At 47.1% G+C, this 26,033-nt stretch overlaps 1 protein-coding gene across 1 annotated transcript in view; it reads right to left on the minus strand.

Annotated features, from left to right (window-relative positions):
• The window catches only part of RAB26 (RAB26, member RAS oncogene family), a 109,959-nt gene that overhangs the window by 23,738 nt on the left and 60,188 nt on the right, over positions 1-26,033 (minus strand). Inside the window, exons 3-4 of the mRNA XM_083584773.1 lie at positions 3,205-3,246; positions 1,153-1,219 (exon numbers count right to left, since the gene is read on the minus strand). Coding sequence (XP_083440899.1) covers positions 1,153-1,219; positions 3,205-3,246 — 109 coding nt within the window. The remainder of the gene's footprint in view (positions 1-1,152; positions 1,220-3,204; positions 3,247-26,033) is intronic.

A 26,033-nucleotide genomic window follows, 5' to 3' on the forward strand; every position in this document is an offset into this window, starting at 1 on the left:
ATACCAGAAGCTGACAGCTTGTAGAAGTTCAGAAGGGGTGAGATGAAAGGGCTCATTGCTTTTAAAAGACAATTTTAGGAATGTCAAAAGGTTCCTTTCAACTGTTTTCCAAGGATGGCTTTCAAAGTGCTCAAACCCAACACCTTCATTCTCCACTGACTCTCTCTGCTCCCGTTTACAAACCTGGCTGGCTTTGTAATTCTGTGCCATCATCCACTGCTCACTACATGATCTCTTATTGGCTGGGCTAGTCCATGTCACTAAACTATGAAGAAGCAGTGATTAGTGATGGAAGCAAGGATCTGGTATTAAGGAAAGTAGGAGGGCAGAGGTGGGAGCTGGAAGCCCTCTTTGTCCATTCTGCTGAAGACCAGCAACTTTGGGGCTCCTCCTCTCCCTGAAACACTTCTGTCCCAGCTGGTCATTAGAAGAACTTGTAATAAAGAACTGCTACCCAAATTTGCAGTTTTCCTCCTCCCTCCGAAATCCATTTTCCTCTTGTGTTGTGTCTTTCATATTGGAGCTGCAAAAGGTAAGGGCCATATTGTATTTACTGCTTTGGGACGCAGGAAGCTGCCTTATACTGAGTCAGACCATTGATTCATATAGCTCAGTACTGCCTACACTGACTGGCAGTGGCTCTCCAGGATTTCAGATGGGGATCTCTCCCAGCGCTACCTGGAAATGTCACTGGGGATTGAACCTGGGACCTTCTGCAAGTAACACAGGTACTCTACCACTGAGCTATGGCCCTTCTCCTAGGTGATTTTTTGGGGGGGCGGGGAGGAGAGTGGGTTTTGTAAATAGATAGATAGATAGATAGATAGATAGATAGATAGATAGATAGATGGATGGAAGAATGTTGCTGAAACCACAGGCAGGGGTACAACAATAGTCATGTGTGGGCTTGGAAAGGGGCGAACATTTTCATAACTAGGAGGTTTGGGGAAAATACTTCTCTTTTTTTCCATATTTGTTTATTTTATTTATTTGTTCAATTTCGGTACCACCTTTCTGCCCTGCTTCCAACCTGAAAATCAAAGCAGAAGACCAATGGATGGAGCCCCAGGCTGACAACAGTTTCTCTCTTCTAACTTCTCCCACTCAAACTGAGTTTCAATCAGAAAGCAAGAAACGCTTAGAGGTTCCTACCATGGGCGTCTCGGTAATAGGCATGTGTGACACTGCGGAACCTCTCCTGGCCGGCCGTGTCCCAGATCTGAAAACATCAACAAGCAATGAAGTCACAAGAGGCCAACTCGTAACACACATCATCTCCTTCCTTCCATCCCATAAGTCAATGCCCCAAGTCAGTCAGGGAGGTGGGGAGAGAGGGTGGATTCATTCTTCTCTTGCTGAAAGCACCTGGTTGGTAGGAAGTGACATTTCCCTTTTTCAGCTTGTTTATTGGGGTTTCCAAAATTCTGAGGGTTGAGTCCAGACCTTTAATGGTCTTGCTTTTAATGGATCTTTACGAGAACCACCTGCCCACAGAGCCTCCATCTCCCCAGGATGTCTCCCCAGGCTTCAAATTACAGGCTGCCCTTGACGCACTGTTTTGGAAATTGTTGAGCAGAAATCTAAAGTTGTCCTTTCTGAAAAGAAGCAGGAAGTTGAGCTCCTCTCTCCACGATCACCAAGGCAGCTCCCCGCCCTTGGTGGAAGGTGTCCTTCCTAACAAGGAGCTGAAGGGGCCCCATCAATCTGAAACATGATTAATTTTCTCAGCCCGCAGAGAGATGTTGATAAAGATAATTATAGGCAAAAGGTGACATGAGTAATGCCTCTTCAAAACGGGCCGTGCCATTCCTCAGCCTGGCAGCATTCTGAAGCCGTTCCCATTTACTTGACGAACAGCTTACGGTGCATCCTTAAATGAGAAAATCCATCCGACAACCAGCCAGAAGGGCACCCTCATAATTAGATTTATCTGCCTTTAATGGACTAAAGGCATTTTCACAGGGTGAACCATCTTCCTCTGTTGTGTGGGGAGAGGATTGCCAATGCCACCAGTCCCATCGGTACTAAAAAAATCCCACCATTTTGCACATTCCCTAAGCCCCTTCTGAAGATGGAGACAGGCGGTGACAAATTGCTACCTGTGGAACTGTTGGTGCTGTATTACGGTATACCCCCCAACTGATCATGACTATGTGGTAGGACTTGGTGGGTTTTCAGCGTCTCTAGAAGGGATCCAAGTAAGTGTGAGCAGAAGGAGAAAGGAGGTAGAGGCAGACTTATAACAGCACAGCACCCTGATGCCTCAGGGGGCTGCATTGTAACATGAGCATCAGCAAATAATGGAAATACGTTTGTTTGTTTTTTTGCAGCCAGTCATAATCAAGAGCATGTAACAGCTGAGGACCAATTCTACTAGCAATGATAGCTATGTTTTACATCCACAGTCTGCTATTTCTAAAAAACCAGTTGCTGGAAACAGCAGGAAGGGAAAGCACTCTTCTGCTGGGGGTGGTCCTGTTTGTGCATTTCCCATTGGGGCATCTGGGTGGCTGCTTTGAGAACAGGAGCATGGACTAGATGGGCTGCTGGTCTGAGCCAGAAGGCTGTTCTTTTTATTTTGTATTTCATAAAATTTATACACTGCTTTACTGGGGTGGGGTGGGACCCTCAAAGCAGTTTACGAAAAGATAAAACGATTTTAAAAAATCACTACAATACTTTAAAATGTACACAAAGTTAAAATACTAAATCAGGTTAAAATTCACAACAACTTTCTAACCATCTGGGCAGGCTTGTCTATACAAGAATGTTCTAGCAGGTGCCAAAAAGAATACAGTGAAGGCACCTGCTTGATATCAACAGGCAGGGAGTTCCTTATGTTCTTCAGAAGAGCCTGGAAGCTGGATCAGGCCAATGACCCATCTTGCCCAGCAATGGCCACCCAGATGCCTCTTCTGGAAATGCTGCAAGCAGGATGTGAAAACCATGCAAGGCGTGAGACTGGAATGACCCTGTAGGTGAAAAATGTGCCTGGGTAGGGCTTCTCTTTAAATATGACACCTCTCTTCACACTCAGCTGCTAGAGCATTATTCCATTAAATTCCACTATTTAACAGTTGTTTGGCAGGGTGCTGGGAGCCCAACACATGACAAGGGCTTTGCTCATGGAAAGAGTTATCCTGGCACACACACCCTAAACATATCAGAAGCACCCTGAGCTCAGAAGGACACAGTTTGCCTTACCTGCAACTTCACTTTCACGCCATCCACATTCAAGACTTTATTCTGGAAGAGAGGAGGGGAAAGAAGTGAATTAATCCATGTGTGATGTGAGCCTCTATCGACATCAGGTTTGGGGCAGCCAAATAACCTACGAAGCTGGATTACAAATACTTCTGATGCCCAGTGGAGGCTAGTCACCTAGGATGAACAGGGCACTGCCCCACCAATTTCAGTCTGTCTACAGCCAACCCACACCTGCTTGCCTTCCCTTCCTGGGGGGGGGACACAGCTTGCCACCTTCCTCCTCTTCCTCCATCTCAGTGTTGCCCTTGTAGAACTCAAAAGGAAGGTGGAGGGAGACAAAAATTAATGAGCTCTGATTCTGATCATCATTGGCCCTGGTACCACTTTCTGTTGGGCTCCCTGCCTGCTGCTGGTCTCAATTTATTTATTTTCAAATCTCATACAATTTATACACTGCTGTTTTTTAAAAAGCCCTCAAAGCTAAAAAAAGAAAAAAAGAAGGGATTAAAACTCACATTAACTTTCTAAACATCTAGGTAAAGGGACACCTGACCATTAGGTCCAGTCGTGACTGACTCTGGGGTTGCGGCGCTCATCTCACTTTATTGGCCGAGGGAGCCAGTGTACAGCTTCCGGGTCAGGTGGCCAGCATGACTAAGCCACTTCTGGCGAACCAGAGCAGCGCATGGAAACGCCGTTTACCTTCCCGCCGGAGCGGTAACTGTTTATCTACTTGCACTTTGATGTGCTTTTGAACTGCTAGGTTGGCAGGAGCAGGGACCGAGCAATGGGAGCTCACCACCCCGTCACGGGAATTTGAACCGCCAACCTTCTGATCGGCAAGTCCTAGGCTTTGTAGTTTAACCCAGAGCACCACCACGTCCCATTAAACATCTAGGTAGGCTCGCCTAAACAATAATAGTTTTAGCAGGTGCTGAAAAGAGTGCAGTGAAGACACCTGCCTGTTATCAATAGGCAGGGAGTTCCAAAGTGCAGGTGCTGCCGCACTAAAATAGCTATTTCTTACAAATCCAGAATGGGCGTTAAGCAGCACCTGTAGCAATGCCAGTTCTACAGTTCAAAGGAGTTGAGTGGGCATTTATGGGTTAATGTGATCTTGCAAGCAAACTGGTCTCAAGTTGTTAAGGGTTTTACATACTAATAGTAGCACTTTGAACTTGGCCCAGTAGCAAATTGGTTGTCAATGCAGATCTCTGAGCAAAGATCTTTCTGTACTAACTATAGTTTCTGGATGAAGTGCAAGGGAAGCCCCACAAATGGTGCCTTGTAGTAATCCAGTCCTGAAGTATTGGGCACCAGCAAACATTGTTGGCAGATGCTGAACTTTAAACCGAGGTGGGACCCACCAGAGCCCCCTCCAACCTGCCCACCTCCCTAGTTCTTGCACACTCAAGCATCTCATTCACCATGCTTCTTGCAACACTTTGCCATCAAATGCAGAAGCTGACACAGCAAACTCTTTGCAGACAATCCGTCCCTGCTAGGCGAGAGCAGAGACTACAGACATCAAAGTCTCCCTCCTGGGATAGGCCAGCCTTAGAAGTTAATTCAAAGCCATGTCAAAGTCTCAAGAGAACAAAGGCCGATGTTAAAGGGTGCGCATATCCGCAAAGGGAACATAGAAAGATAGAAATCACAGAGTTGGAAGGGACCCCAAGGATTATGGAGCCCAGCCCCCTGCAAGGCCCAATCCTCTTTTAAAGCCCTCTAGGTTGGGAGCCATCACTGCCTCCTGAGGGATTGAGTCCCACATCTCATGGAAGACCAAGGTTTCCCCATTTTGGGGTCCCTTGGCTGCATTATGCATTTTCTAAACATTGCAAATCCGGTCATTTATCATCAAAGAAACATTATGTATGTTCCCCGATTCCCTCCAGCATTTACAGAGTTTACTAGGCAATAAAATCCACCGTGAAGCAAGATTAAAAGCTTGGAACAATAGGCATTAAAAAGGGATATCAGCTGTTCTTGCCAGAAGATTAGCACACAATTACAGGAAACAGGTCAGGCAAAAACACCACTGGCAGTGGTTACTCTCAAACATTCAGACAAAGGATATTCCCAGTCTTATTTGGAGATTCTGGGGATTGAATTTGGGGTGCTTTGCTTGCAAAGCAGACACTCTACCACTCAGATAAGATTCTAGACCTCATGGTTTTGTTATTCAGCTGACTGAAACAGGAGCATAAGTAGTTGCCTTTTACTGAGTCAGACCACTGGTCCATCTAGCTCAGCTTTGTCTGCACTGACCAGAGGCGGCTCTGCTGCTGGGTTTCAAATAGGGGTCTTTCCTAGCCCTACCTGGAAATGCCAAGAACTGAACCTCGGACTCAGTACAGATTTTGGTAGCAAAACTGGGCTGCCTGCCTGCCTGCCTGCCATCTCCATCACGTCAGCTTCCAGCCCTTCTGTGAATCTGCGAGCATCATCGCTTTAGGAAGATTAAATCTTTGACCGAGACTCCGCGAGGCAGGAACTTCCAGAACGAGAGCTACAAAGCTCTCATCTCAGGCTCCAAAGCCGCCATCCCAGAGAGAGTGGAGCCAAGAGGCAGCCAGCTTCAAAAAAGCGAAGCGCTAACCTTCCCCATGCAGGGGCTGGGCACGCTGAAGAGATCTAACAGGGGGAGGAAGAAGGGGAGAGGCACACACCAGCAGCAAGCACATCAGGCGCGAGACAGAAGCTGTAACGTCCCATGCGCAAACTCCAAAAAGCCATCAAAGAGCTCAGCTGCGCAAGTATCTCTGCTCCCCCTACCGCACTCAGAAAATCAAGTTTCTGGTGCTAATGTTTCCCTAGCAGCTTGATAAACTCTCAGAAGTCGGCCTGCGTGTGGGGAGGCTATGAAGGATTTATTGGAACCAGGACAAGGATTCTGTGTTGTTTTCATAATTCACAGAGCTGCAGAATTCAGCTTCTCTTGATACAGTACAGTGGTACCTCTGGTTACAGACGCTTCAGGTTACAGACACCGTTAACCCAGAAATAGTACCTCGGGTTAAGAACTTTGCTTCAGGATGAGAACAGAAATCATGCTCTAGCGGCGCGGCAGCAGCAGGAGGCCCCATTAGCTAAAGTGGTGCTTCAGGTTAAGAACAGTTTCAGGTTAAGAATGGACCTCCGGAATGAATTAAGTACTTAGCCCGAGGTACCACTGTATTGGGTTACTTTAGCCCAGGATTTTGAGCTGGTTTCATGGTGCCCTCCTTAAACCCCGAACCAGATTGCCAGTCAGCACAGCCTCATTGCCCTGCCCTTCAAATCTAACACACACACACACACACACACACACACACACACACACAGCCTTGTTTTATCATGACACATCCATGCCTGCAAGCTTTGCTTTCCTGGTTCCAGTAGGATCCGCCGTCCCAAACTCTCCCATTTCCTCAAAAGGCACGACTGTTTCAACCTTCCTACCCGGTATGCCTGGAACTACCGTATTTTTTGCTCTATAAGACTCACTTTTTCCCTCTTAAAAAGTAAGGGGAAATGTGTGTGCGTCTTATGGAGCGAATTCAGGCTGTGCAGCTATCCCAGAAGCCGGAACAGCAAGAGGGATTGCTGCTTTCACTGTGCAGCGATCCCTCTTGCTGTTCTGGCTTCTGAGATTCAGAATATTTTTTTTCTTGTTTTCCTCCTCCAAAAACTAGGTGCGTCTTGTGGTCTGGTGCGTCTTATAGAGCGAAAAATACGGTAACTCCCTGAATGCCTGTGTATTCCTTCAAAATGCCACTCCCTCTGCCAAACACACACACACACACACACACTGCTGCCACCACCATGAAACTCAACAGATGTGCAGGCTGCAACTGATGGGAGCTGTAGTCCTTTGCTTAAATGACAACGGCAGCACAATGTATCTTAAACTGGTTGCGAAACAGGTTTCAGTGCTGTAGGTTCCTCAAGCTACTACAGGAACCAGAGTTTTCTGAGGATGCTAGGACCTCTTCATTAGAGGCCCTTGGTCCTGTCACAGCACCAGAGTGCCTAAGAATGAGGTATGTCAGTGACATCCAATAAAACGGGAAATGAGAGCAAAATTTGCTCACGTTCACTTATTCGTCTCACATCTAGTATGGAAATCAATCAATCCAGCAAGTATGTTTTCACTGTTATTGTGAGTTTCAGTCTGCAAATGCAATTGATTACATTTCCCCCTCATTTGCATAGCCTTTCTCTGCACTGAAATGAATGGGATGGAATTAGGTAATGATAACTTAACTTACATAGCAACTTACTTAGTTATGTAAGTTACGATGTTTGAGCGGAAGGCGGACTGAAGTGGAACAGAAACGTTGGAGCGTTTACCAAATACAGAACAGATGAGCAAAACAGTGCCTTCTTACATTCCTGCTAAGGACTCTTGGTTGAAAGAGGGTTGATAACTGGATTAAACATTTAGCACATATATGCCACAAGAATCCCATAGGGAGATCAATAATCTGGATCAAGAAACATGTTTTTAAAGAAAAGTCAGAACAGCTAAGATGATATAGTGTAAATAACCTCACTTTGTTATTTATTTACTGTCATACCTCGGGCTGAAGTAGCTTCAAGTTAAGTATTTCCGAGTTGTGCTCCACAGAGTGTGTTACTTCCGGGTTTTGCTGCTCGCGCATGCGCAGACGCTCAAAATGAAGTCACGCGCATGCGCTGAAGCACCGAAACGCGGTCCGCACATGCGCAGACACGCATTTGCATCTTACGTTTACTTCAGGATGTGAATGGGGCTCCAGAATGGATCCCGTACGTATCCAGAGGTACCACTGTATTACAATTATATCCCACCTTTCCTCAAAGATCCCAAGATAGACCTCTTCCTCCATTTTGTGCTCACAACAGCCCTGTGAGGTAGGTTAGGCTAATTGGCCCAAGGTCACCCACTGAGCTTCATGGCTGAGTGGGGATTCGAACCCTGGTCTCCTAGGATCTAGTCTGATGCTCTAACCACTACACATCACCCCAAGAGCCCTGGTCACCAGTCTGTTTTCCAACCCCATATCCATTTTGCACCTATGAAACTGCTGGGCCCTTTATCAAAAATTCATTCAACCAGCTCTTGCCTCCATTAGCAGCTTAGCAAGTGGCAGCAAGATCAAATGCTCTTTTTTTTTTCTTTATTAAGCATACCCATCTTTATGCATCAGGCTTTATCAGAATCTACACTGGAATGGATATTGGCATCTCAGACAATCCTCACCAGGCTGCCTCTGACCGTCCATCAATTACGACCTGCAATCCAAGCTGGCGCCTCACTCAATGCAAGGAATAAATGAGTTTGCTTTGCAGAGAAAAGCAAGGCCTCAAGTTCATTACCCGTGTCGACAGCACGGCTTATCCCCTCCACGGATTTGCTTTCATTAGGGATCAAGTGAGATTCATGTCCTAACAATGCCAGCCGGAGAGAAGGGCTCCCACTTCTGAAAACAAACAATGGTTTTCTGAGAGAACTGCAAGATGAGAGCTCCAGGTTTATGTAAGCCCTGAAGCAAAGGAGGACTGTAGCTCAACCACGACAGTCAGCCCCATAAGGGGCTTATCCACACTTACCTTTTGCCCCACTCTTTCCAGGCAGAGGTCAGGGTTTTAATGCTCCATGTCCAAATGGCTGTTTTTGTTTTGCTTTACCCCAGGTTTTCCCCATGAAAACCTGCTCTTTAAAGCTGAATTGGAGAAAACATTCATTCGGGTTTTCTGTGGGTGTATGTTTGCTCTGATCTAGATTTAAAAAGTGGGGTTTGGTGGTGAAAGCTCCGGAGCAAAACAAAAAGAGGGTGCCGACACAGAGCTTTAAATCGCAGACCGTGGCTGGAAAAAGCAGAGGAAAAGTGTGGATAAGCCCACAGCACACTGCTGAGGCAACAGCTCTCTCTCTCTCTCTCTCCCTGGAGAGTCTGTGCCAATGAACTGTCCAGGGTCCTGATCAGTGGCTTCTCTAATCGTCTGTGGTCTGTGGACTCCCTGCTCTTCAAGACACCACATGGAAGCAAGTCTGGTTTAGCAGTCAGTGTCAGACTAGGGCAGGGGTCAGCAACCTTTTTCAGCCGTGGGCCGCTGCACTGTCCCTCAAACCATGTGGTGGGCCGGACTATATTTTTTTGGGGGGGGGATGAACGAGTTCCTATGCCCCACAAATAACCTAGAGATGCATTTAAAATAAAAGCACACATTCTACTCATATAAAAACACGCTAATTCCCGGACCGTCCACGGGCCTGATTGAGAAGGCGATTGGGCTGCATCTGGCCCACGGGCCTTAGTTTGTCTACCCCTGGACCAGGGCCTGGGAGACCATTGGTCATTGGTGTGACCTTCAGCCAGTTACAATCTCCCAGTCTGACTTACCTGGCAGGGTTGTTGTGAGGATAAAATGGGGAGGTGGAGGAGAACCACGTATGCTGCCTTGAGCTCCTTGGGAGGTTTCTAAGCAGAGTTTGGATGGCCACTGGTCAAGGAGTCCATAGCTGTTATTCCTGCATTACAGGGGGTTAGACTAGATGACCCTTGGCATCCCTTCCAACTCTACAATTCTATGACAGTGTGCCACAGTCTCAACAGATGGCCAGGCATACCAGTGCCTCAATCAGGCCTGCCTTCAGCTGTCACACCTTTACACATGCCCTAATCTACCTCTCTAGGAAACAAGAACGAACCTCCCCCTTTCTTTGCGTAACAATTAGGCTGTATTTTGTCCTTTGCAAAAACCTTCAACAGTTACAGGAAGTTCGGCCCTGTTCTGCTTGCAGTGGGTAATTTGCACATCCTTCAACACCTCTAAGCTCAGTGACAGGCTGTCTCTAGCAAAGTACAAGACAATGGGTTTTTGGGGTGGGGGGAGAAGGATTTCCAAGTGATTTCATTATCACCAGGGAACCTTCTCCTGCTTTAGTTAACGGAAAGAACCACCATTCACAAATTATGATTGAAAAGCCACACTCTGGTGAGCATGGGAGCAGAGAAGACATCCCCCTCCCCTAGTTGCTAGTCTTGGAGGTGCCATGCAGCTGGACTTAGGTACTGGCCCATCAAACCAATTAACCTGCCCAACTGCTACAAGCGGTCCTTTCTCCAGGCAACTGAGTACAAGCGGTCCTTTCTCCAGGCAACTGAGTACAAGCGGTCCTTTCTCCAGGCAACTGAGTGGCTTCTGTTGCTCTTAGACCAGCGAAGAGGGATGCCTTTGGCGACTGGTGGAGTGAAAAGCAGGGAACCCAACTGGTGGAACCAGATAGGTGTTTTGCCCCCATTCTCACTTCAGAAGACCAGTTTCTCTGCCCACTGGAAAGGCACAAGTTTTTTACAGCCTCCTTGTGGAGATGAAGGCTCCTGAGGACTACGAGCCACAATGGCTGTGCTCTGCCTCCATAGTTGAAGACAGTGATGCTTTACAATGCCAGCTGCTGAAACCACAGGAGGAGGAGAAGAAGAGTTTGGATTTGATATCCCTCTTTATCACTACCCGAAGGAGTCTCAAAGCGGCTACCATTCTCCTTTCCCTTCCTCCCCCACAACAAACACTCTGTGAGGTGAGTGAGGCTGAAAGACTTCAAAGAAGTGTGACTAGCCCAAGGTCACCTAACAGCTGCATGTGGAGGAGCGGAGACGCGAACCCGGTTCCCCAGATTACGAGACTACCGCTCTTAACCACTACACCACACTGGGAAAACGCACTTGTGCTCAAATCCTGCTTGTGGCTTTCCCACTGAGGCATCCGGGAACAGGATGCTGAACTAGATGGGCCACTGGCCTGATCCAGCAGGCTCTTCTTGGGTACTTATCCTTGTCCTGGGGGAGCAATTCACCCCAACCTGGCAACTTCTTCTGTTCTCAACAAACAACTCTTCGTGCCTGCAAATACCTTCTTCTCTTACCGCAAACTAGCGTTTCCAACTGCTCTCAAACTAAGAGCATTTTTATTTTATTTTGGGGGAGAAGTGGGGGTCAGGGAGAAGAGGCAGATGGGCTTTTGAGACTGAACAGAGTTGTCGGACTCCTACATGACATGCTTCTGCCGAGCATCAACCCATCTCAACTCACACAGAGCGCTTCTCTGATCCCAACCCTCTTTCCCTCATCTCGCTGCTCCCTCTCAGGGAGCTTGTCTCTGATAACAAGCATGTGGCAGCAGCACCTTTCAATCAGGGCACCCAACCTCGAAATGAATCGTGCTGATGCTCTTGGAGGCGGTGAGGTTGCTTGCAGAATATAAATGACCTTGGGAGGAGGGGAGGGGAGAGAAGACCCCTCACTTCCTGAAATAAACCAACAGCTGCTGAGAGGCTTCAGGTGGGGGAGAATGCAGGTGCCTGCCTTGCCCTTGGTTCATCTAGCTCCGTATTGCCTTCATTGAATGGCCGCAGCTCTCTAGCATATCAGACAGAGCACATTCTCAGTTCTACTTGGAGATGCTGTGGATTGAACCTGAGACCTTCTGCATTATCTACCACTGAGCTACATCCCCTTCTTCAAAAATGAAGCTTCCAGCCTTCATGATTTTGAGTTAAAAGCTGATTTGAATAGGAATATAAGCTGCCTTGGGATGCAGGTGGTGCTGTGGGTTAAACCACAGAGCCTAGGACCTGCCGATCAGAAGGTCAGCAGTTCGAATCCCTGTGACAGGGTGAGCTCCCCGGGGTGAGCAATGGGGTTGCTCGGTCCCTGCTCCTGCCAACCTAGCAGTTCGAAAGCATGTCCAAGTGCAAGTAGATAAATAGGTACCACTCTGGCGGGAAGGTAAACGGTGCTTCCGTGCGCTGCTCTGGTTCGCCAGAAGCGGCTTAGTCATGCTGGCCACATGACCCAGAAGCTGTACGCCGGCTCCCTCGGCCAATAAAGCGAGATGAGTGCCGCAACCCCAGAGTCGGTCACGACTGGACCTAATGGTCAGGGGTCCCTTTACCTTATAAGCTGCCTTATAACAGAGTCCATCTATCTCAGTATTGTCAACAATGACAGGCAGCAGTTTTCCAGGGTTCTAGGCCACTCTTCTTCCTGACTATACCTGGAGATGCTGTTGAGGATTGAATTCAGGGTTTTCTGCATACAAAGCAGGTGCTCTAGCACTGAGCTGCAGTGGCTCTTATCCTGATTGGAAGAGGCACTCAGTGGCAGGTTACATCAACACTTCAGTATCTCTGCTGCCTTCTGGTCTTGCCTACACAATTGATCAAACAAACAGAGCCTTCAGCAACCTGAGTCTAAATAGCTGAGAGCGGCCTCCGGCATTATTTCCAGAGGGGCGGTTGTTTCAGCCATCTGAGTCCCCTACTGTCTACAGCAAAACATCAACAACAGAGGGTCTTGAGGCAACCTCAAAGCTAGCAAATTTATTGTGGGCATAAAGATTTTGCAAATGATGGCTCACTTCATCAGAGGCAAGGAAAGTATATATTCACATGAATTGTTGCTTTTTGCTTTTTTTTGCTGGGGTGGGAGCAGGATTGTGAACAGTGAGGTCAGAAGGAAATGAAATGCAAAGAAGGAAGGTTGGTGATAATAATGACACAATTAACAGCAGTAATTCACAAAAGCCCTGCTCCTGGTGCACAGGTGAGCCAATTAACATGTATGATGTCAGGGCTGGCCCAATATGTTCCTCTGCCTGGAGCAAAAACAAGATGGTGTCCCACTCCACCCCATTCTGAATACATAAGCCAGCTGAATCTTACTGCAACACTGTCAGTGGGACAGCAGTAGAGGCTGTTGGGCACACACACTTGTCCTCCAACAGAGGGGAACAGGAGGCGCTCCTCAGGAGAAATGGCCATAGGGTTGCTGCCAAAGGCCCCCATCAACCGCTACCTGAAGCAGTTGCCTCTTTCTGGCTAATGGTAGGGCCGGCTATCAATAATGTGCTAAATATATATATTGTTGGAACTCATGGGAGTTGTTGTCCTAACCTTCTAAAGGGCACCAGGTTGGGGAAGGCTGATTACATACCATCCAAAACATCCTGGGAACTGGAGGCTGAGTTATAAATATTGCCTTCCAGTCTCACAGAACTATAGTTCCCAAGGAACCCTGGGAAGAGGAAGTGTGTGCTAAATCTCTTCAATTCTGCCATGCACAAATACTCTCACATTCTCTGCTCCACTGAATTGCTATAGATACTTTCCTCATTTGCAGCCATGTGAATGCGCAGCAAAACAAGTATTGGTACAGAAGCCTAGCATATTGATCAGGGGAAGCAACAGTCCCACTCTATTCTGCCTTGGTCAGACCCCACCTGGAGTCCTGTGTCCAGTTCTGGGCACCACAGTTTAAGAAGGATATTGACAAGCAGGAACCGTCTGCAGAGGAGGGCGACCAGGCTGATCAAGGGTCTAGAAACCAAGCCTTATGAGGAACAGTTGAGGGAGTTGGGGATGCTTAGCCTGGAGAAGAGAAGTGTAATAAGTGACATGAGAGCCATCTTCAAATAGCTGAAGGGCTGTCAGGTGTAAGATGTAGCAAGCCTGTTTTCTGCTGCTTCAGATTGGAGGACCCAAAACAATGAGATTCTGGCTAAACATCAGGAAGAACTTTCTGATGGTGAGAGCTGTTCAACAGTGGAATGGACCATCTTGGAAGATGGTGGACTCTCCTTCACTGGAGGTTTTTAAACAGAGGTTGGAAGGCCCAACTATCAGGGATTCTTTAGCTGAGATTCCAGCACTGCGGGGGCTGGACTAGATGACCCTTATGGTCCCCTCCAACTCTATGATTCTATTAAAAGAACAGTGCAGGGTAGAAAGAGCTAATGGGAAAATACCAGCGAAGTGGGAGGCAAGGAGAGGGAAGGTAGTGCATTACTGGAATGGACAAATGAAGGCGGCCCCAAACAATTGTGAAAGAGTCATTCTTTGAGCCAGGAAATGTCTCCAGGAGCTGTTGAGTGCCAATGAAGTCAAGAACATGGTGACATTTTGGATTCAAAGCCAGAACAAACAGGAGACAAAAATCAACCCTTGCCAATTTATTTCAAAGAAATCCAGTGTTGGCTCGTCCCTCTTTTCGATTATACGCCGTCCAAGGATCAAGCAAGCTCAGCATGCACAAACAGATTGGGATCTTTTTGGTGCAACATGAAAACAAATCAAAAAGTGTTGTTACACAGGGCCCTGGCTGTGTGGTGGGTTGGGGGTGTCTTCTACAACGTGTCGTCGACACAATAATAGCGCATCAGTCCTGGGTTTATAACTGGATTGTCAACACTTCATTCTATTTTATCAGTTGTCCTGCAATGCTTCCCCGATGTCACCGAAACATTGCCATCTGGAGAGGGACTTTTGCATCACAGAGCTACAAAAACAGGACATAAAAGCCCACAACTCCAGAACATTAGCAGTATTGTCTATGCTGCCTGGCAGTAGTTCTCCAGGGTCTCAGACTCCAGCCTTACCTGGAGATGTTTTTGCAGACCGGACCTGGGATGTTCAGCTTGCCAGACAGATGCTCTACCACTGGCCCTATCCCCAAAACCAGCTTTTAAAAAACAGAAAGTTCTTTTAGAAGATCGGTTTTGTGTGCAAGCAGCAGATAGCCGCCCTGCTAATAGATTGATTTTTCTTGATTGATAGGTCAGGAATTCAGATTCCATTCCTTCCCAAAGGATCTGGCCAGGACCCTTCTCCTTATCCCCCCCCCCCCGGAAAAAAAACCCCAAGCCTTCACAAAGGAGAGAAGATGAGGAGAAGCAGCAGCAGCAGCAGCGAGGCAACAGGCTAAATTTACACCGTCTGCTGGAGGGGAAATGATGATTTAAGAGGTTTAAAAATACCTTTACAAAAAACCCAACTGTCTGAACAGGGAGAAAGCGAATGAATCACAGTATTGGGAAAGGTGGCGGTTTAAGAAAGTAAGAAAGAAAGCAAAATCTGGGGGAGCGAGAATGCAAGAGAGACCCTTGGAGAGATGCTCCGCCAGGAGAGCGTTGAAGGTCAGTGCAGAGGCTGCAGCTGGATGATACCTGTTGTAGCAGAAAACAGCCCAGCCAGGAGGCCAAATCTGGTACTCCCTTCTAGCAGCAGACTTTTGGTTGTTATGAAGGATGTTTGAGGGTGAGCTGGACGGCTCTGAACATGGGCATCCATAGGAATTGGGGGGGGGAGGCAACAATCCCAGCCGCAGCCCAGATGAATCGCCAGATCCCCAGCTTTCATTTTTTTAAAAGAGCACGTCTCTAGCATTTGCAGAACCTGAGATGTAAGGCAAGATGGACAGGCATACATTTTCTCATTTGGGAGGTAGGGAAATTAGCCTGTTCCTCTATTGACAGTTTTATCCTTTTCTTGTTTGTTTGTTTGTTTGTTTGTTTGTTTGTTTGTTTGTTTCCTTTATTTATATCCCACCTTTCCTCGAAGGAGCTCAAGATGGTGGGACATGGTTCTCCCCCAATCTCATTTAATCCCCCCAACAACTCTGTGAGGTAGGCTAGGCAGGGAGTAAATGGCTGGCCCAAGGTAACTCACTGAGCTTCATGACAGAGCAGGGATTTGAACCCTGGTCTCCAGGTCTAAGTCCAACACTCTAACCCAGCCTTTCTCAACCTGTGAGTCCCCAGATGTTGTTGAACTACAACTCCCATCACCCCTAGCTAGCAAGGCCAGAGCTCAGGGGTGATGGGAGTTGTAGTCCAACAACATCTGGGGACCCACAGGTTGAGAACCGCTGTGAGTCCAACCTTTGCTTTGCTTCCTCACTGGAAGAATCCCTGTGACTGCCCATGACTCTGACCCATGGGGCAGTTATTCTGCGCTAGCCCCTCTTGCCCACCAGGTTAGACCCATGGCATGTCCACGCAAGCCTTCGAATGCCCCCTGCTCTAGAGTAAGGTTACCAGACATCCCCATTTCCCAGGGACAGTCCCCGGATTTACAAATCAGTCCCCATACAAAATCCATTGAAGTTGAGAAGTGTCCCTGGATTCATTGAAAAAAAATCTGGTAACCTTAACCTAGAGAGCTGCTGCCGGTCAGTGTTGCCTTCACTGTGCAAGATGGACCAAGAGTCTGAGTTGGTACAAGGCAGCTTCCTTTGTAAACCAGCCCTTCATTCAGAACCATGAAGACTAGAACCTTATCAAGGCTTGCTGCCTGCAACACTGGAGAGCTGAACTGCCAAAGCAGTGCAGACAGTGCCACCCTAGATGGAATAATGGACTGAACTCTGCCTAATGCAGCTTGTCATGGGATCACAGAATCCTAGAGTTAGAAGGGATCCCCAAGGGTCATCTAGTCCAACCCCGCTGCAATGCATGGTTCCCCCATCCAATTTGAAACCATAGCTCTTCTCCTGTGGCTGTTTGGCAGCCCCAAAGCCCCTCCCTTTCCCACACAACCACTTATTTGGTAGGTGAGGAAAGAAAAGGACCCGGTGTTGGCGGCAGGTGCTGATTAGCTGCTCTGTTCTGCAATGGAGAGAATTTATCCTGGCACACTGCCTATTCCTTAGCACTCCCTGTGTGTTGCTGCTTTCGCTCGTCTCCTCACACATCTGCCAATACAGATCCCCATGCAGACAGCTCTGACTTGCAAACGCTTCTTGCAGGAGCCAGCCTGGGAAGAGCGGAACTGTCAAGTCGAACCCAACCCATCACCTGGCGGTTTCTTCATTCCTCGGAAGAGACACAGATCGCAATGCTACACAGTCCAGCGGTGTGTGTGTGTGTCTGTTTGTGTACAGAGGGCTCCAAAGGGCCCTCATCCGTGTTGCATGGAAATGGCTGCCTTAAGATCAGCTCCATCGGAGACACGGAGAACGCAGCTGCCGCATTAGGAACATTTTAGGGAGCGCTGGAAGAGTGAAAGGCAGATAAGATTTCACGGGGCAGAGAGTGCAGGCAAAGGCGGCAGAGAACAAACTGCATGTGGGAGGAGGTAATAACCAGATGGTGGTTAAATGCAGGATAAATGCAACAGTGTCTGGGTTTAAATGCAGGATAAATGCAACAATGTCTGGGTTTCGACAGCAAGAGATATAAGTTCAATTCCCCACCCTGTAGACATGGACAGAACAGGCTCTCGGCTTCAACAAAATCACGGTGTTGTGCAAAATATGAGGAAGAACTTTCTGATGGTAAGAGCTGTTTGACTGTGGGATGGACTCCCTCAGTAGGTGGTAGATGCTCCTCCTTTGGAGGTTTTTAAACAGAGCTTGGATGGCCACCTGTCAGAGAATCTTTAGCTGTGATTCCTGCATTGCAGGGGGTTGGGCTAGATGACCCCTGGGGGGCTCCATCCAACCCTACAATTCTATGATTTTGTGCAGAGCATCTCACACTGTGATGCTTCAGATCAGAGCTGTTCAAATCAGATGCTTGAAATCACACTATGATGCTTCAAATCAAATCAAAGTGACTTGGACTCTGAGCCTAGAAAAGCAAGATTCCAAGATTGGGGTTATGCAAATATGTACCTTCTGTTTCCAGTAGCCATTGGGGGTGGGGGGCAGCTACATTGCCCTGTCCCACCTGGAGCACTGGGGATGCTGCTCAGCCACATTATGATGCCCCAAATTTCACAATGCACTGTTCATGTGTTTTAAAGTTTGTATGTCCTAAAGGTTAGAAACTTGAACAGTTAAAAAATAATAATGACACAGGCTGCAATCCTAAACTTACTTTTCCTAGAGTAAAACCCATAATTCCGAGTATAGACCTGGTTAAGATTGCACTGTTTGCTTGCTAAATTCTATACCCAGATACCATTTTTTGCAGAGGATGTACAAAAGGCAGCCAACCTTTCCTGCAGTATCATTTACCCAAATCCCCTAGATCCCAACTGCACTGTGTTTGCACCCCACAAACTCCTGTTCAGTTAGCTTCCCTGCTTTGAGAAGGCTTTTGATCACTGCCTGTCTTTGAGTCTTCAATGCCACTGTTGCACCCTCAGGGTGAAATCCTTTGAGAGTGAGATGTAGAACGAGGAGGGTCTGTTCACTTGGCGAACTTTCCCTGCATCATAGAACTGTAGAATTGGAAGGGAAACCAAGGGTCATTTATTCCAACCCCCTGCAATGCAGGAATCTCAACTAGATCATACATGATAGATGACCCTCCAAACTCTGCTTAAAAGCCTCCAAAGAAGGAGACATTAAGTTCATCCTGACTTGAAGGTGTTCAAGGACAAAGTCAAGCATCATAACTTTGAGATAGCACACATTAAGAGTAAGGAGGGAGAGAGAGATTTGGAATTACAGACTTTTACATATCAAGCAGATCTGTCTGATGCTATCGTTCAGGCTGGTTAACACTAATTATGACATCTCTGCCCTTTCAAACTACGTTGGTTTAATTAACGAAGCTGCTCCCCTCCCTTGCAATTCACGGAAGGCTTGCTATTAATTCCTGAGTCACACGCTGAACTTTCTTAAGAGCAGAGAAAGTTACCGAAGGACCGGCAATCTGAGGCTGCACAAAAGCAAGGAAGGAGAAGTGGTGCATTTGGGGCATCATTAAAGGTGGCTGAGTAGGAGGCAGGATGAAGCATCTCTGCTGTCTGCAATCAGTTTGGTCCCCGGCACCCTCCTCCAAAGTGGCAGAGAGCACTCTTTATGCTTTAACTCGCGCGCTGATGGAGCCCAAACCCTCCTCTCTCCCGTTCCATTTCAGATAATCTCTCCCATTGTTGCTTTGAATGAAAGTGCATGAGGGAAAAGTCACATACTAACTATCTCTGTAGCAATTTGGCCAAGAATAGAAAAGGCGGCCCCTCAGGTGCTGCAGAGATAGCACTGGAGAGAAGCAAGGGGGGGGGGCTTTGCACACCTGCTCCCTCCGGCAAGAGCATCATAAATACAGCTCCTTTGTGCACCACAGCAGCCCACAACTGGCTGTGATAGAAGCCACTGGGAGGAGGGAGGATGGAGAGGATTGAGTTTGCTTGCATTTTAATGAGAAGCTACCTCACCACACTTCCCAAACCAGCCGAAACTCAGCTCTCCTTGATAGCCCACACTTCACATTTTGCAACACAGTCCCCCAATGAATGAACCAACCACTGTGTGCAAACATGCAATATTAGGGCAATGGGTGTATAAAAAATATGTATGGTGGTGAAAATAACATGCAAAAATGAATTATATCAGGGAAAACTGCTTGCAAAACCATGCACGTTGGTCAGAACTTTGTTAGGAGAAATGCTTTCACCAGCATGAAAATGTGGGGAGCTGAATTTAAGGTTGGGAAAAATGATAAGCTGAAATTGACAAATTCATCCATCCCTCCTCTGGAATGAACCACAATCAGCACAATCAAGGGATAGCATCCAGATATAATTATCTGCACTCAGAACATGCTGGCTTTTGCAACATGCTGACTTTCCTTTTGAGGTGTTTGTAAGGGTCTTTTCTTACATTGCACAAACAAATCATCTCACCAGGGGTCTGGAGTGCAGCTTTCCTGGCTGCTCAACTAAAGCACAGGCCACAGGCAGAAAACATCTCTCTTTCCCATGGGGCTTTTGCAGATCAGGAAGGGTGAGTAGGCAGGGACATTGCAGAGTTTACCAGGAAGCCAAACACACACCTCACTGTCGCCCACCCCACAACAATAAGGTGCATCCTCAAACCACAGACCCCCCCCAAAATTACAAAGAAATCCTCAAGCATCCTGAGAACAAGGCAGAAAAATGGAAGTCCATTTTCCCCCAGGAAGAAAAGTGTTGAGAAATTGGGAGGATTGGTACAGCTGGTAGTCCATCTAGAAGCAATTTGTGAGCTGGGAGCTCAGCTGAGAAGTTTGCCTGAAGGGGGATTGGAATGAGGATTTGGCAGTAAGAGAGACGGGGGGGGGGGGGCAGTGAACAGGCTGGCTGGCAGGCAGAGGCATCAGGAGCAAATCCGAGACACACACACAGTAAGTCCAGTTGCCAGCTCTGCAGACACCAAAACCATCTTCATTATCTGCGAACCTTGAAATTTGAGACCCCCCCCTGCAAAAAAACTGATGCCAATGTTTTGCACTCATTTTGTATTCACCTTGCACCACAAACCCTGTGTTTTGCATCAAACCGGGCTTTGTGGTTCTCACTCAAAAACCCAACATTGTCCGATTCACTCCAAAGTAGCGGCAAACGTCTGCACTAGTTATGCACCCCTTTGCACTGAAAAACTCACATCTTGCTTCCTCCACCCCAAAAATGCTCAAAGCAAAATAGACAACCTTGGGTTTGGGGGTGGGGTACCCATGACCCACAGTTTTGAGTATCATATACTCACTATGGGGCACAGGGTTTTCACTGCAAAATGGTGCAAAACCTTGGCACCGGTTTGGAGGGGATCCCAAATTTTGGTGTTCACAGTTAATGAAGCTACCAAAACCTGGCCTGGAAATCATAGAATGATAGAACTGGAAGGTACCCCAAAGGTTAATCTAGTCCAACTCCTTGCAATGCACGAATCACAGCTAAAGAATCACTGACAGATGTCCATCCAAATTCTGCTTAAAAATTTCCATGAAAGTAGAGACCACAACCTTCTGAGGGAGTCCATTTCACTGTCAAACTGCACTTAGAATTAGAATGTTCTTCATACTGGCAGGATCTCCTTTATTGTAATTTGAATCCATTGGTTTGGGTTCCACCCTCCAGAGCAGCTGAAAACAAGCTTGTTCCACCTTCCATGTGACAGCCCTTTAGATATTTGAAAATGGCTATCCTATCACCTCTTAATCTTTTCTTCTCCAGGTTAAACATTCCCAACTCCTTCAGCCGTTCCTCATCAGGCTTGGTTTCCAGACCTTTGATCATCTCAGCCGCCCTCCTACTGCATACCTTTCAGCTTGTCAATAGCCTTCTTAAACTGTAGTGTCCAGAACTGGACACAGTTTTCCAGGTGGGGTCTGACCAAGGCAGATTAGAGTGGTACTATCTCTTCCCTTGACCTGGACACTATACTTCTGTTCATGAAGCCCAAAACTGCCTAGGCCAGAAATACTTACAAGGTGGTCTGGGTAGGGGGAAGCAATGGGAATTAAGCCATACCTGGGTATAGAAAGAGAAGCTTGTGGGCACAGGGACCCCTCTTTCTGAAGCCTTGAAATCCCAAGAGGCTCCCATTTTGGACACAGGACACAACCACACAACAGGAGTAGCAGCTTCCTAGGCAACACATACACAACCCTGGGCTCTGTGCGTTTCCATCCTTTCCAGCTTTATGGAACTCGTGAACACATTTATCTCTAGCAGTAAACATGAGGACTCATCAACATCAAAGCCTGTTTAATCGCATTGGCCTTGAAACTCTGAAACACAGACACACGCATTTGGACCCCCATGGACCCAAACCAACAGGAGAAAGAAACTCTCCGCTTCCAACAGAATCTCAAGGTGGTGGTGGTAGCTGCAAGGGGGGTATTAAGGAGAATAGGAATGGGCATTAAAAATGTAAATCTCCACCACACTCTGCAACCAAGTGATCCAACTGCAGAAGCAAACTGCTGACTGGGAGATGGAGCGCTCCAGCTGGAATCTAGTCAGTGACACCTGGGAGATGATAAAAGGGCTGTCATTTGCACTTTCTTCTGTTGATGCAGTCTAGAAAATAATTGTATTTTTTTGCTGCTACATCACACTGTTGACTCATGTTAATCTTGTGGTCTACTAAGACCTCAAGATCCTGTACTACAGTAGAACCTCTAGTTACGACTGCCTCTACTTGGGCCCGATCCAAGTCACGACCATGGCAAACCCAGAAGTAAATACCGGGTTTGCTGAGATTCGCACATGTGCAGAAGCGGCTTCTGCCATTTGCGCACGTGCAGAAGCAGGTGCTGCCATCTGCACATGCGCACAATGGCACTTCTACCAGCGACACGTTTCGCCTAAAGGACGGGCTGCCAGAATGGATTATGGTGGTAAGTAGAGGTTCCACTGCACTGGCGAGCCAGATGTCCCCTTCATATATTTGTGCAGCTGGTTCTTCCTGCCTACGTGTCAAACCTGATGCCTGTCCCTATGGAAATTCATTAGTTTGAGTCCACTTCTCCCATCTGTTAAAGCAATCTTGAATCCTGATTCTGTCTCTACCACTCTCAGTTTGGTGTCACCTGCAAATACCTTCGTTCAAGTTGTTTATAAAGATGTTGAACAACAACGGTCTCAGAAGAGAACCCTGCAGCAACCAGCTTGTCACTTTCCCCCAGGATGACGAGGAAGAGTGAGCACTCTTTGGGTTTGGTCAGCTACAAATTCACCTAACAGTCACGTTATCCAGCCCACATTTTACCAGCTTCTCCACAAGAATATCATGGGTGATTTGCCTCGCATGACTTGGTTCTGAAAAATTCATGCTTTTCAAAGTGCTCACAGACCAACTGTTTATCTCTAGAACCTTTCCTGGTAGTGATGTCAAACTCACCAGTAGTTACCTGGGTAGTGTAGTTGGGGGGGGGCAGTCCATATTGGGCAGCAGCTTCCAGAGGGCGGCCCATCGCCTGCAGGGCACCCCAGCTGTCGTGGCCACCCTCCAGCAGGCCCAGTGCTGCCGGAAAAAGCAGCGCAGGGTGCGGCACCGGGAGGGCAACTGGGAGTGATGCCCTCCCCCATGATCAGTGTGCCCATGCAAGGCATGTGTGACCACCTGGGCACTCAAGCAGCTTGCTACGCCACTGTCTCCCCCCCCCCTTTATGAAGATGGAGACATTTTCCTGCCTCCAATCCACAGAGACTTCACCTGTTCTCCAAGCATTCACAAAGATTATAGACAAAGGCTCTGATATTACATCCACAAGCTCCTTTCGTACCCTTGGGTTCAGCTCAGTAGGAGAAACTGCTTGAAAGAATGAGTATATTAGGCAAAATTGCACACCCAAATGTGTATATTTGGAGAAATGAGCAGCAAAAAAAAAAAAAAAAAAAGAATTTTCATGAGATCTTACTTTTTTTAAAGGCAAGCTTCTGCAGAAAAGCTGGGAACGGAACTTAAGACTGGAAAAACAAGAAACAGAGAGAAATCAACACTGACAGATACACCCATCCCTGTACTCCTATTATTCCAAGGGAGAAGAGATACTTATATATTTCCCCCCGCCTGGCTGATTCTCAGCAGCATCCAAACAACGGCAAAAACTACTCAACCAGCAACAAAAGTGTAGGCAGATATATATACATATATAGCAACGGCTGCTATGAAATGGAGGTGGTGAGTGTATCATGCCCAGAAAAGCTTAATTAACAGTGGAGCTGACAGCAATTGGATTATACCTAATTAGTACCACCCTACATTTGGCAAGCCAATACATACATATTTAAACACTTTGTGCCAATTAGAATTAAATGTTTAAAGGCAAAGGGAACAGAATGAGCAAGCCCAGAGCAAAGCCCCGCTGGACCACGATGCGAGCAAGAGTTGCAAAGCTGACGTTTGCAGGCTCCATTAGTTTTAAGAGTGCTCTCTGCGGGCATATTTGCTGAGTAAGGAGAAGGCAGGCAAGAAAGCAAACCAGTGTCTGCCTGTAGAGATTGTAGAGACCAAATCCTCCATCTCACCAGGGACCCCTCCAGGCTGGCTTTCTTTGGGGGGGGGGGAGTAAGGCAGGTGTCTTGTACAATATGTTACTGTGTACTGGGGTGCATTTGCACTGAACTGTCCACTCAACATTCCATCCACACAACATTCTGCTTTGTAAGTTGTGCTGCAATGCTTCTCCAATATTGCAGCATTGCACTGTAGTGCAACGAAAGCAGGACACACACACACCCTGCAGAAGTCCTGGAACATATGCATAGTGAAAAGTTGCAGGATTTCAGCAACAGGCTAAAGGACAGCGCTGTGGGCTAAATCACAGAGCCTAGGACTTGCTGATCAGAAGGTCGGCGGTTCGAATCCCCGCAATGGGGTGGGCTCCCATGGCTCGGTCCCTGCTCCTGCCAATCTAGCAGTTCGAAAGCACAAAGTGCAAGTAGATAAATAGGTACCGCTCCAGTGGGAAGGTAAATAGTGTTTCCGTGTGCTGCTCTGGTTCACGAGAAGCGGCTTAGTCATGCTGGTCACATGACCCAGAAGCTGTACGCCGGCTCCCTCGGCCAATAAAGCGAGATGAGCGCCGCAACCCCAGAGTCGGCCACGACTGGACTAATGGTCATGGGTCCCTTTACCTTTTAAAGGACATTCACCAATTGGAAAAGAAGCAGGTTGTCCCCACTAAAACTTTTGCAGAGGCCCGTAGTACTGAACGTGGGATCCCTTTTAATTGCAACTCCATCACACACAACATAGGATTATCTTATGGAATTCACTGCCACAAGATATGGTGGTGAGCACTAACCTGGGTAGCTTCAAGGGGGAAATCTATACAAACTCATGGAAGGAGAAGAAGACAGCACGTCTATCACCGGCTATGACTAAGGGAGGCAGTGTGGAAGTCCCAGCTCTAAAGGCAGCCTGCCTTTGAATACTGGTACCTGAGGAATAACAGCAGGGGAGAGCTCTTACTTTTGTGCCCTGCTTATGGGCTTCCTGAAGGCATCTGATTGGCCACTGATGGAAAGAAGGTACTAGAGAAGCTGGACTTTTGATCAGGGCTGGAAGGTGTGCAGAGGAAGATGACCAAGAGGATCAAGGGTCTGGAAACCAAACCTTATGAAGAATGGTTGAGGGAATTGGGAATGTTTAGCCTGGAGAAGAGACGACTGAGAGGTGATATGACAGCCATCTTCAAATATCTGAAGGGCTGTCATCACTTGGAAGATGGAGCAATCTTGTTTTCTGCTGCTAGGACCCGAACCAATGGACTCCAATTACAAGGAAGGTGATTTTGACTCAAGGAAGGTGATTCTGATAGTAAGTGCTGTTCCAATAGTGGAATGGACTCCTTCAGAAGGTGGTGGACTCTCCTTCATTGCAGGTTTTTAAACAGAGGCAATGGGTCAGAGATTCTTTAGCTGTGATTCCTGCACTGAGGGGGCTGGACAAAGTGATCCTTTGAGGTCCCTTCCAACTCCGCAGTTATATGATTCACTGAATCTTCTTACAGACTTATAGAAATGAGTTCAAAAGTTTGTTGGGTTTTTATGTGATACCCACAGACACACCGTGTTTCCTTTTTTTTATTACACATGAAGTTATTTTAAAATGTAATTTTAAAAACAGGCAGAACTTTATGTTTTCAATTTTGAGAGTTGCCTTTAATGACTCTCAAAAAAGCTCAGCTTCCTCGCAGACTGTCTGTGTCTCAGCATTTAAACTGAAAACTATCCCGACGGACTGGAGGAGGCTGAAAAATCACCTCGTATGAAAAGTGTGAAGAAGAAAAACTGAACTAAAATCTCAAACCGTGAAATGACTTTGGGATAGTATCAACAATGGCATTAAATTGTGAGGTGGGAGTGGCAGGGGGAGATGGAGAAAAGATAAGGAATGCAACAGGCATGCAGGAATGACCAGAGGACACACCCTCAGAGGTGCATGTGCTGATTTCATAGAATCATGGAACAATAGAATCACAGAATCATAGCAATGGAAAGGATCATAGAATCATAGAATCATAGAATCATAGAATCATAGAGTTGGAAGAGACCACAAGGGCCATTGAGTCCAACCCCCTGCCAAGCAGGAAACACCATCAGAGCACTCCTGACATATGGTTGTCAAGCCTCTGCTTAAAGACCTCCAAAGAAGGAGACTCCACCACACTCCTTGGCAGCAAATTCCACTGTCGAACAGCTCTTACTGTCAGGAAGTTCTTCCTAATGTTTAGGTGGAATCTTCTTTCTTGTAGTTTGGATCCATTGCTCCGTGTCCGCTTCTCTGGAGCAGCAGAAAACAACCTTTCTCCCTCCTCTATGTGACATCCTTTTATATATTTGAACATGGCTATCATAT

The sequence above is a fragment of the Podarcis filfolensis genome (assembly GCF_964270895.1).
Source record: "Podarcis filfolensis genome assembly, chromosome: 14".
Lineage (NCBI taxonomy): Eukaryota > Metazoa > Chordata > Lepidosauria > Squamata > Lacertidae > Podarcis > Podarcis filfolensis.